At 39.8% G+C, this 12957-nt stretch overlaps 1 protein-coding gene across 3 annotated transcripts in view; it reads left to right on the top strand.

Moving 5' to 3' along the window:
- Window positions 1–8080, top strand: part of vgll4b (vestigial-like family member 4b) — a 105057-nt gene extending 96977 nt beyond the window's left edge. For 2 of the 3 annotated variants that reach the window (XM_052017364.1, XM_052017365.1), the window contains one exon: window positions 5596–8080. In XM_052017364.1, coding sequence (XP_051873324.1) covers window positions 5596–5876 — 281 coding nt within the window. In that variant the 3' untranslated portion in view covers window positions 5877–8080. The remainder of the gene's footprint in view (window positions 1–5595) is intronic. The other variant, XM_052017366.1, reaches the window with a different exon arrangement.
- The last annotated feature ends 4877 nt before the right edge of the window (window positions 8081–12957 follow it).

Below are 12957 nucleotides of genomic sequence, written 5' to 3'. Positions count from 1 at the left end.
CATTCATTGCTCAGCCACCAGCTCCATCCTCCTCATTAGCAGCTGTTTGAGGATGAATCAGATTGTTTGCAATCTTGATGTAATATTTGACCCTGAGGTGAGCTTCAGACTACAGAATATTTCTCACCAGGACTGCCTTTTCTTACCCCTTTCCCCTCTTCCCCACCCAACCATTTCACCTTGCCTTTTCTCTGGTTGTCTGCTCCTGAAAACATCACCCATGTCTTTGTTATCTTTTAGGCTCTACATGCATCTAGTTTGCCTCATGTTCTATCCTTTGTAAACTGGAGGTCATCCAAAACATGTCTTTGCATTCACTAGCCTCCTTGAACTTGTATTGGCTGTATTTAATCAGTTTTTCTTTTGCATGTTCTCATCCTTGTTCAGGTTATCAAACTCATCCAAGATCCCAATTCAGTAATCCTTCCACTCCTGTAATTCTTCTGGATATCTCCACTTTCATTCTGTCTGCATGAGTATTCTCAACCTTAACTGCTCCACCCTTGCTGCTTTTTCTTTAGCTGTTAAGGCCCTAAATTCTGGAATTGCAGCACCCTAGATATCACCATAATCTGTTTCCTCCTTTTGACTGAGATTTTCATCATCTGCACTAATATCCTTGTATTATTAAATTTTTATTAATAAAACTTACTATTGGAGTGCCTTAATTTTACTGTGGTGAATCCAAACCAAACTTCTGTTCTAGTTACATCCCCAGTTTACTTCAGTTTCAACCAGAAAATCTGGATAAATGAGGAAATCCTGATCTCGCTAGTTCTCAATTGTATCTGGTATGTAGGTTTTAAACTTTCACAGTACGGTCCAGATAAATCAAACTATACTCACAATAAATATCATTAAGTACTTGTTCTTTAAGAACTAAAGCCAACAAATGCTTTTTTTTAAACAGACACTTCCTTCACTGAGTTAAATGCTTCAGGCTGTTTTTGTCATTATCAGAATGTCTTTTGTATGAAAGAAGTTCTTTAACTTCATCAAATTTAGTACACAAAACTAATCAGCATATAAATGTAGTTTATAGATTCTCAATTAAGACAACTTTTGAAATTAATGAAGTGATAATGATTTAAGTGTTGCTATCTTAAATTTAATCTATTCTGATGTCCATCAGTGCTGCGCACAAAGAATGAAAGCCCATGTCGTCTTCAGGCAAAGTGGTTAGTAAGTGGATCAGGTCATGCAGTCTTCACTCTATCAATAATTTAAATTTCCATGTTTTGAAAAATAAAAATTAAAAGCTCATATACATTAAAGTGTTAGCAGTGATGCTGGAAGCTTGCTGTTGAGGTGTTGCTCTACCATCTCCTGTCCCAGTTTCTCCATTGACAGAAGTTTGCAGCAACAGCATGGTAAATTACAATAGCTACTTTTTCCCCTAAAAATGCAGACGTAATGGAAATATTGACTAAGCGTAGCTTTGTTAGATTTTAGACATATTGTACATTCTAAGTTCTTTTGTTGTTCACAGTAAGTTGGGAGGCTGCCTTCTGTCACTTTTGCCTCAGTTATGTCACTTATTCTGTGTCACACCATCTCTTAATTTTGTCGTCTCTTTCCTGTGCCACTCTGATTTCCCCCTTCATGTGGGCTGGAGTGAGTAGTGTGGAAAGAAGGAATGACACCAAGAGCTGTTGGCTCTTGCCACATTTGGTGTTTGCAAAATGGAATGTGAAATGGCCTGGGGACTCTAATTTAAAATGTGATGATGCAGAAGTGAACACATCAAGATGGGCATTCAGTCAGGATTGAGGTACATTTTCTCGTACTTTCCTGCAATGTAGAAAGAGGCCATTTGACACATCACGTCTATTTGCCTTTCAGATCAATCCCATTCTCTTTCACATGACCATCATTCTGTTACACCTGCCTACACTAGAGGTAGCTTATAGTAATCAATTAACCTATGAACCAGCATGTTTTTGAGATTGGGTGGGGTGTGTGGTGGGGGTGGAAATCCACACGGACAAACTCCGGGATCTAACCAGAGTCCCTGGAGCTGTGGTGCAGCAGCACTACCTGCAGTGCCACTGTACCACCCCAATTTTAAGGAGGGTTAAATCCAAAACTGAGTTTGGTTTTAAAAGATTGGAGAACAGCTGGGTGGTAAAGCAGAGGAGAACTGACAAGACAAGTCTGCAACTGAGCAGAGCTGCCCTGGTAGAGATTTAAATGGACAGAGAGAAGCAAATGGTAGCCGTGTGGATTCTGAGTGAGATGGAGCAGAACTGCAGGGACAGCCTGATACAACGTGCACATGAAATGACAAGGATGGGAGTGTGATTTTTGTTTCTGAGAGGGAAGAGTTTTTAAATATTTTTAAAAAATTTTACTTAGTGTGGTAACAGGCCCTCCCAGCCCAACGAGTCCACACTGCCCATTTTAAACCCATATTAACCTACCCATATGTCTTTGGAATGTGGGAGGAAACCGGAGCACCCAGAGGAAACCCACACAGACACGGGGAGAACGTACAAACTCCTCACAGACAGTGACGGGAATCGAACCCCGATCGCTGGTGCTGTAATAGTGTCGCGCTAACCACTACACTATCATGCTGCCCATTCTATTATTTTTATTTTTCTATTATTCTATTTTTTAAAAAAATAAATAGAAGTGTAAGTGTTTGGGAAAAAAAAATCACCTACAGTGTTGACCTTCTGCCTTTTGAAACACTGTTCTGGTGGCCTATAACCCAACAACCCAACTCTGCATTTACTTTAAATTATGAACAGGAAGTATTGGAAATACTCAATAGGTCACACTGGAGGGAATGATGGACAGAGGGAATGACTTGTCATCAGAACAGTTCTGAGGAAAGATCATTGATCTGAAATGGTAACCCTGTCTCTTAGTACAGTTGCTGCCTGACCTGCCAAGTACTTACAGCATTTTGATTTTGGACTTGCAGCATTTGCAGTGTTTAGTGTTAGCAGCATTTGATTTTCCAAATCCTGCTGAGAGAAATTTGTACCACTGGATGTTGTTCAATGTAGACATGTAGGTCCTTTGTTCCAAGTGAGCAGCAGTGGCCAACATTTCATAAGCTAACTGTGATAGACACCAGTAAAGGTTAGAGAGTAGGGCCAGGAGGCCATGAATCTGACATGAGGTAACTGTGGATAAAGGGCTATCTGATCTTTTGAGTTACGTCTTCATGGCAACGGGTGCTGAGGGTTTAGGACTAGAAAGTAGAAGTGTTGAACAAAATTAGAAATGAGTTTTTCCTTCTGAACAGCCAACAATGAAAATATTAATAATTTTTAAAAGGCAAAAATTGAATTAACTTGTGTCATCTAGTATTTGGAGTGTGGATTAATAACAGTAAAAGGAGGCTTGTCTTTCCTATTGCTTAGTGTCCAAGAAAATCACAAGACTGAGACAACAGGAACTGCACATTCAGTGTCTCATGAATTCTAATGGTGTGTGTGTGTGTGTGTGTGTCTTGTGTAATAAGAGATGATGATAATTCTGAGCTCAAGTCACTCTGTCCCCCTCTTTTCCTCAGTGTTGCTAGACGTGGCTGTTCCATCTCCCCCCTGCATGTTCATCTTTGCAATGCTTTCAGCTTAATCATACCTTGCCTTCTCTTCCACCTTTCGCCACCATCAACACCTTGCACTCACCAAATGCTCCTGAAAGACAACTATTCAGTTCATCTAAGAGATGGAAGAGTTTAGAGTGTGGAGGCAAAGAATGGCCAAGAGAGTGCAAAACAAAAAGGTCGCATGTGCCGTTTGATGTTTAGCCCAGGCAGGGGATAGGATACAGAATAAACATATTCACTTAAGCCTGTTTGCAAAGCAAGGAGGAGTAATTGACCAGCCAGACAATAGCTCAGGAGGCAATAATTGTGAATGAGCAGTAAATGTATCAAAGGTTGGTTTCCCACTGATATTGGCTATGTAACTGTATTTTCTCATTTAAATCCATGATAATTTGTAACTCTGGAAAAACCTGTGAGTTGTTCCCCACATGCACGTCAATATACAGTATGTTTTTGGAGGATGGACAACTGAGTGTTGACTCTCATGCACTTTCTTCACTGCTTCTCATCCCAAAGCGCAGTCTTCCGGTGCCTGGATGCAGGATTCCCTTCTACCCCCAATCCCACAAGCTAACCTTCTCCCCACACACCCTTTTCTTGGGATCTCAATCCAAGCACTGTCAAAATTAAGGACTTTATTCTTCTGCTCTGAGCCTCTGGTGTAGAGAGCTGATGGTTCCAAGGACTGCTAGGGATGAACACAAGTACTTTGCCCTCCCAGTGCTGCACCTCCCATGTCCTTCGGAGTCTCAATCCTACAGTTCAGACATGTTATGAGGGAAATGGATAGCTGTGCCTCTCAACATTGCTGTTAAGGTTGTTGGTAGTGATTTGGGAGTTTGGCCTGGGAAATTTACCCTCAATAAACATTTGCAAAAGTTCCTGATATCCAGTGTTGTCAAACCTAATAGATCTGTGCTGCAAAACTCCAGCTTCTCCCCACTTTTCTGTTCAAAAGCCCAAAGTACCGCAGTTGTTTCCATATGTCACATTTCCCTGTCTAATGTTAGATTCCTTCAGTTCTGCCAAAACCAAGAGGTCCTACCCAGTGTTACCAAAGCACAGGATCTCTTCCCAGTCAGCCTTCTACATTTCATAGGTCCCTGTTCCCAATTATTCCATGCAGTTAAATACTGTAGTTGGAATGCAGATGCTCAGTAGCTCACTTCTGTAAGTAGAAGATGGCTGTCAAAAAAGATTGATATGATTTATTAGTTACATGTACATCAAAACACACATGAAATGAAATAAGACTAAATACAACACTGTTCTCTTTTTCACATACAGTGGACAGCTGGAGAACTTGACCCCAAATTCCAGCACACTTGGGGGGGGGGGGGGTGATGTTCATCTTAAGTTGATGTGTTTTGTAGTGCCAGTGCATGATTACAAAATGGTGACCTTCAGCTGATTTGAACACTGCCATGGGAGATCTGCTATTGTGGAATGTGTTGTGGCATGTTCTAGGAAAGGGAATCTGGTTTTCTAATGCCAATTTATATTTAATATTTTAAGTAGATTCCCTCATCTTCTAGCTGAAAAATCTATTTGAATCACCAAATGAAGTCTGTCCTTGCCTGCTTCATGGGGTTTATTGCTTGGAGCAAAAAAATATGTTGACCTTAATGCAGTTTAATAACAGCTGTTTGAAGGAGCATGAAGGGAAGGACTTTTTATATTGTACCTTTTAATTTGTACTTTTTCCAAAATACAATAACAAAATTATGGCTGGTTTGGCTGTGAGTCATCTATTAAAGAAAATTGATGAAGACTCTGAACAATCTGCAGTTGCAAGATGGGTTTTTGTACTGATTGTCATTTTATAATGGTAAATATGATTCATCATGAATGAAGTCTTTGCATGCATACTTCACACAATTTAAGTGGCTGTGAGAGATGCTTGCATTTTAACCATACTGTTTAGATTAAAGAGCTGGAATTTTGTTTCTGCTGTTAGAATAGGATCTGGTCTGATTCAGCTATCCTCCCATTCCATGACAACCCTTTTGAATTGTTATCTTGTTTTACAGCCTCCATTTCTACTGCTACAACTTGTGATCCTGTTGTAGAAGAACACTTTCGCCGAAGCCTTGGGGAGAAATACAAGCAGCCAGAGCCTGTGACGAATTCTGTTTCTATCACAGGATCAGTGGATGATCACTTTGCCAAAGCTCTTGGAGAAACATGGCTTCAAATCAAGGCTGCCAAAGATGGAGTTTCTAGCAGCCCTGATTCTGGTTCAAGAAGGGGACAATCCTCACCTTCATCCCACATGGTCAACCACAATCACTCCCCTTCAGTTGTTTCATGAAGAGTGGACCACATTGCATTCTGTGCTGAGTGAACTGCATGGTTTGACTGAGCTTGAACACTGCAAAATAAGTGGGGAGGGGGATTTTTTTTTAAAACCAGACACTTTTGTGTATTTGCTTAGCATTTGCAAAAGGGTGCCCTAAAAAGAAAAGCAGGAGCTATACATATAAATTGTATGATGTAGCATCCTAATCTCCTGCCTCAGTTACCAAAGAAACCTCTGATGCAATTCTGCTGCCCCAAAAAGCCATGTTAAGATTGGTTGACCCAAACGCTTTGGCCTCTGCTAGTTTCTTTGACTAGAATTTGTGTGGTTTGCTTACATTGCTTTTCTGTTATGTAATTTTATATGTTTATATACTTGAAAAGAACTGTATGTCTGATTTGCACTATTGGGGAGTGGTGAGGTTGCTTGTCAACTTTACATCAGATTTTCTTGTTTTGTTAGATGGCAGACTGCTGACAATGAGGGCTTAGTATATTGTATATTGTGCATTAGAGGCAAAGCAACTTTGGAAGGGAAAGTCTCATACAGGTATAAGCCTTTCTCTATCTTCAGATTACATTTTGTGCTTGGTGCTCACAACTGGACTGCATTTTCCTTTCAAAGAACACGGGCATTTTTTCCCTACACCCTTCATCTGTTTTTGTCAGCTTGTTAAAATAGATTTGCGGTATGAAGGTCAATAGTGCTTCTATACAAGTAGCTGCATGATTTTTAAAAATAGCTGGTATCTATATTGTATAGGCATAATGAAAATTAATACTAGAGCTTTTTCTTCAGAATTGTAGTTTATTTTCATCAATAACAGTCCTAGATACTTTACTGCTGGTACAGTTTTACTCAATGACATTTAAGCATGTATTCACACTGGTAGAAGCCAGCAAAAGAGGGTAGCCTCAGGAAAGGCCTGCACATGATATTCAGTAGATTATAAATTCCATGGTACAGGTGGCAATAGCTTTGTGCATGACTGAATAATTATTGCATAATGAATACAACTTGCTTAATAATAAACTAGCTCCCATAACGTCTGAAAATCAGACTGTTTTACAGTTAGACAAGTCATTACTTTATTTGAAACAAAAGTACTTGGCTTTAATGTGGTAATGCAGATTGTCATGGCTTGCAGAATACAATTTAAATTCTTTTTTAATGCTTACTCTAGTCCTGTGCCAAGGTGTACATTCCTCCAATAGTATAATGCTGTTTTGTTTGCTGTTTTAATAGCTACTACAACTACTAGAGGCAGAGGTACAGAAAGGAGCTGTGTAATGCTTTATAGCTTCCCAGTTTAGCTTTTGCCTTTGACAAAGTCACACATGCCCATACATTCCGTCATCCCAGTAAAAACCATACACATTTCATCGCCACCTTACTGGGTAGTTACCGCTTGTCTGCTTTGGCATTCAGTACCCTACTCTGTAGGTAAATCACTAAATGAACACTTTTTATATAGGTAACTATAAGACCATCATTACGCTGTGCGTAAAGAATGTACAAAAAAAATTCGTAGGTATTTTTTGAGGAACAATTAATTTGTTAATGATGTGTAGCTATTTAATTTTCCCTATCCTTTTTGTTGTAATCATGCAGTTTTTTTTTGTTTGGAGAAAAAAGTTGATCTTTTTTGTTTGGTGTAGATTTGTCTGTTATAAGGTAAAAGTGCAGGAACACAGTTATCTATGGAAACACTGCGTTAGCATTAATAGCCACTAGTTCATTACTGCTACAGGCTACTGAGCATTACAATGGTAGAAGGCTGTAGATGCTGTCTGTGAACTCTATGCGTCTGGTCACTTGGCTGTTTTTTTTAAAAAAAGAAGAGACAACTGAACAAGAATACAAACAACAATCCAGGGATTGTGGACTTAAATTTTGTGGAGACTGCAAAACGTTCTGAAATGTATAGACCAGGTTTGTCTACAATTTTCGTTATTACAGAGAGCGAAATGTCTACAGTGTACTTGCTGTTAGTTTCAGTTTGTAAATTTGAACTCTATCCCTCTTGTTTGCGGCCTTGTTTCACCCAAAATGGGAAAAAAGCTTTTGACGGGCCACTTTTTGTACTTAAAGTAGCCTCAAAGAACAATAAAGTGCTCTTAAATCATTTTGATTCTTGCAATTTCATTGTTATTGCTTTCATGTTTTTAGATCAACAAGTAAAAAAATGATGCAACTGAAGTTATGGCAGCAAAAATTATTCTTCTGCAAATTAAAATTATTAAAAAGCTTGGTGTCCTTTTTTTTATCTAGGGAAATGCATTTTGTTTTGATGGGTTTAAAATAGCTATTAAGTTATCAAAAAGTGAGTACTCCAACTGAACTAAGAATCAGTAACACAAAGGCAAACAAACAATCTCAACCTACATTTAAATGATTTTGGACAATAGGCCAGTGTAATATGGCTTTAGATTTTACCAATTATGTCCTTGTCAGCTGTGCAAAATACAGGTTGTCCAAACTAATGACATCAGGAAATTGTTTCATGATATTTAATACCAGAAAGATACAAGTCTTTAACATAATTTGAAATTAAATTGCAGAATTAATTTTTTGCACTATTTTTGTAACTTAGTAATTTTATGCCTTTGTCCTGTACTACTGCCACAAAACAACAAATTTCACATCATCTAAGTCAGTGATAATAGTTCTGATTCTGACGAGTTGAATTTTGGAATGATCCTTGCACTACCTTGCCTCATTTGCTGTTTCAATCAATGTAGAGATCATTTGATGGGGCCCACATCCTTCTGGTTCCCCTGTCAACTTTTCCTGTAAACTCTGATAGGACATGGCTTTTTTTGGGCCAATACAGCAAGTTCTTCAGCACCTCTTGGATGGGAATTCAAAAGAATGTTTAATATCCTGAATAAAACTATTGTTGGGGAACAGAAGAGGATTTGTGACACTCTATAATTCAAGTCTAAATTCAACACCTACAGTGCCATAGAACAGGCCCTTAGCCCATGACATTGTGCTGAACTAATTAAACTAGTAAACACCTAACTAAACAAATCCCATCTGCCTACACCATGTCCATATTCCTCCATTCTCTGCATATCCATGTGTCTAAGAGCCTCTTAAGTGATTATTGTATTTGCCTTCACTACTACCCTGGCAATGAATTCTAAGCACCCACCACTTATTTTTTTAAAAAAACTTTCCCCACACATCTCCTTTGGACATGGCCCCTCTCACCTTAAATGCATGCCCTCTAGTATTACATATTTTGACTCTGGGAAAAAGATACCAGCTATCTATGTGCCTCAATCTTATAAACTTCTATCAGGTTTCCCCTCTGCCTCTGCTGCTCCTGGAAAAAACAATCCAAGATTATCTAACCTCTCCTTGTAGCACATGCCCTCTGATCCAGGCAGCATTCTAGTAAACCTCTGCACCCTCTCAAGTCTCTACCATCCTTCCTATAATGGGGTGACCAGAATTGAATGCAGTACTCTGGTTGTGGCCTAATTAGTTTTGCAAAGCTACAGCACAACTTCCCGACTCAAACGCAATGCCTCCGCTAATAAAGGCAAGCATGTCATACACCACATTTACCACCCTATCAACCTGTGCAGCCATTTTCAGGGAGCTATGAATCTGGATCCCAAGGTCCCTCTAAAGATCAGCACTTAAGGATCTTGCTATTAACAGTGTACAGTCCCTTTATATTTGATCTCCCAAAGTGCAACATCTCACATTTGGCTGGATCAAACTCCATCTACCATTTCTCCACCTATATCTGCATCTGATCTATATCCTGCTGTATCCTTTAGCAATCTTCTGTGCTATCCACAACACCACCAATCTTTGTATTGTCTGCAAACTTACTAACCCACCCATCCACATTTTCATCCAGGTCATTTATTGCAAATAGTAGAGGTCCCAGTACAGATCCCTACTGGGACTCTTGCTGTTCACTAGTCATGGACCTCCAGCCAGAATATCGACCACTACCCTGTCTCCTACGGGCAAGCCAATTCAGAATCTAAATGGCCAAGTTACTGTGGATCTCATGAATTTTAATCTTCGGGATGAGCCTACCAGGAGGGAACTTGTCAAATGCCTTGCTAAAAATCAACATAGACAACATCCACTGCTCTATCTTCATCAATCACTCGCATCACCTCCTTGAAAAACTCGATCAAGTTAGTGAGACGTGACTTACTTACCCTGCACAAAGCTATGCTAACTGTCCCTAATTAGGTCATTGTTTTCCAAATGCTCAAATCCTGTCCCTCAGAATCCTCTCCAATAGCTTCCCTACCACTGACATGAGACTCACTGGTCTATAGTTTCCAGGATTATCCACATTTCCTTTCTTGAATAATGGAACATTAGCTACCCACAAGTCCTTTAGGACCCTGCCTGTGGCTAGAGAGGACATGAAGATCTTGGTCAAGGCCAGAGTAATCTCACCTCTTGCTTTGTTCTCTCACAGGACTGAAATAATCAGATTCTGTCTACATGCAAGATAAATACCTGGAGACTTTAAACACCAGCTTGGAACAAACCAACTTAAAATGATTTCAATTTTGTCACAAACATGAATCTCTATCTTACCTATTTTTACCTTGCAAGAATTATCTGTTGAATAATCATGGCCTCATTTGCTCAGTTAACTCAGAAAATCATGCCAACACATTAAAACAAAATGGTATATTACATTCATTAACCACATCTAATAAATCTAGTTTACGTTGCCTTATTGGATTGATAGACAAGTGTCCCGCCACTGCTAAGGAAGAGAGCACAATTATTTTCAGCCCTCAATTTTACTTAACTTTGAGAAGCATATTATTTTAAAGTACTGGATAAATTGATTTAACAGCCTGCATGATCACAACTTGCATAGAATTTGAGGGAGGTGAATGAGAAAATGTAGGTGAAAGGTGGGTTAACCTGGACAAGGATTGTAGAATATAAACAGAAATGCAATGTCAGCCTTCACACACTATACTGCAGACACCAGTTTAAAAAAAAATCAAAAACAGAGGGAGGGATCCTTTATTTTGATGAAATAAGTTGCTTCTATTTTCTCTCTCAAAATCATGGAGATTATCTTGTTCCAGATGGTTATAAATTACTCAGCTGCTTTAGTAATAATTTTTTTAAAAAAAGAACAGGAAATTTGCTTTCTTTACCCTGTGTGACTCTGGATTCGCAAACCTGTGGTTGATACTCAACTTCCTTCTGTAATGGCCTGTGGAGTGCACGCAGCATCCAGATTGCATCAGTTCAAACAAACAGCTTGCCCCCATCTTCTTGCATTTGGAATGGGCAATACTGATTGTATCAGAGATGCACACTTCCTGTGAATAATTTTAAAGATTCTCCAGCAACAAAGATTAAAGAATTGCAGAGTGTTGTCCCCCACCACCAAGTGGAAGGAACCAGCTGCATTTCACTCAAGAGCTCTGGTTTAAGAATTTGGCAAAGCAGAGGGAACTAAAGTTAACTTGTACCCTATAGTGATTATAATATGACAATACCAAATAGCTATCTGGAGGCCTGAATTAATCTAGAGCTTACTAGCTCAAATACCACTGTGGCTGTTTGAGACTTTGAATCCATTTTTTAAAATGTAGAAATATCAAAGAGTGAAACCGATAACAAAGACTTAATTAGATCACTAGTCACATATAGAGACCCTGATGACCTTTCAAGCCTGCACTGTAGCCATGGAAGAACAATGGATATTGGCTGACTGCCAAAACTCATGAATAAATGGGAAAAGAAAATAGCTCAATGACCATATTTTTATGTTGGATTGTATGAAATTGATAAACCCCAGGCTGTATCAGAGCTGGTGTGTGTCAACTCAGCACACCAATATTAATTAGTGCATCAGAGCAACTCATCCCATTCTCAATGGAGAACATGTACTGTATCCTTTCATTCACCTGAAAGGCTTGCTGTGGCCTTCAATAGAACAACTAATATTGCAGAAACTCACAATGGCCCTTTAAATAGTGATTCTTATCTGAGAAAGTACTAAATCGGCTTTGTTTTCTAGTTTCCAAAACAACTCTCAGGCAGCCCCTTGGGATAGATTGCTCCCTCTCCAGTTCTGTGACATCTGAAGTGACTGATAAGACCATTTGGACACACAGATGCTGCCACAGGAGGTACCTGGTCAGGTGGATGTGTGGGTAGATTCGGAGGCGGTCTGTTCCCCTTGTCACTTGCACCGGATCCCTTATGTGCTCCAGCAAGTCATCCCAAATGCACCTTATCCATTTGAGAGTTGTGGGCCAGGGATTCCCAGGAGTTGCAGGGAATGCTACACATTATCAAAGACATCCTTGAATCTTTTGATCTAATCAGCAGCCAAGCTGCTGTGACACTTTTCAGACTAGAATGTTTCAGGAGTCAGGTGTGTGACTAACATGGCCTGACCCAATGGAGCTGACAGGATAGCTTTTGGGCTTCAGTGTGGGAGAAGTTGGTCTGTGAGAGGATACTGCCATCTCAAACATGTTGTGGTAGGTTTATTGGTCACTGTACCTCAGTGTAGTTAAGTGGCAAAGGTACCAAAGGGGAGCTGATGGGCATGCAAGAGAATAAATTGCAGGGCTGCAGGGACATGTTGGGGGTGGGGGGGCAGAATGGAACAGATGGATTGTTCTGATGAGAACTGCCATGGATTCAATGGGCTGAATGGCCTTCTGTGTTGTAATACATAGGTAAAGGAACAAATTGGTCCACTTATTCTGCCAGTGGATCGAGGATTCGGCAGAGGCAGGGTGGGTGGTGTACCTAGTGCTCCGAGGTGCCTGCAGTCGGTAGGTCATGACTCAAGCCTACAGCAGGCACCTCATAGCATTAGGTTTACCATTTCCTCTTCGAAATAACAGCATAGTTGTTCACCTTTATTCCAAGAGCTGGCATTGGCCTTTCTGGAATCTCATCTGACTTGATTCGTAATCCAACCAGTTACCAATTCGTACTTGGACAGTCTTAAGCCTACAATGTGAATGGCAGCCTCCTCTTCCAAACTCTGTATGTTGGAGCTCAAATTGCATTCAACTGGTTTCAAACATTGGCGCATTGTGACTGCAAGGAAACTGCACTG

The sequence above is a fragment of the Pristis pectinata genome, chromosome 6, assembly GCF_009764475.1.
Source record: "Pristis pectinata isolate sPriPec2 chromosome 6, sPriPec2.1.pri, whole genome shotgun sequence".
NCBI lineage: Eukaryota > Metazoa > Chordata > Chondrichthyes > Rhinopristiformes > Pristidae > Pristis > Pristis pectinata.
This window is presented reverse-complemented; position numbering and strand designations above follow the sequence as displayed.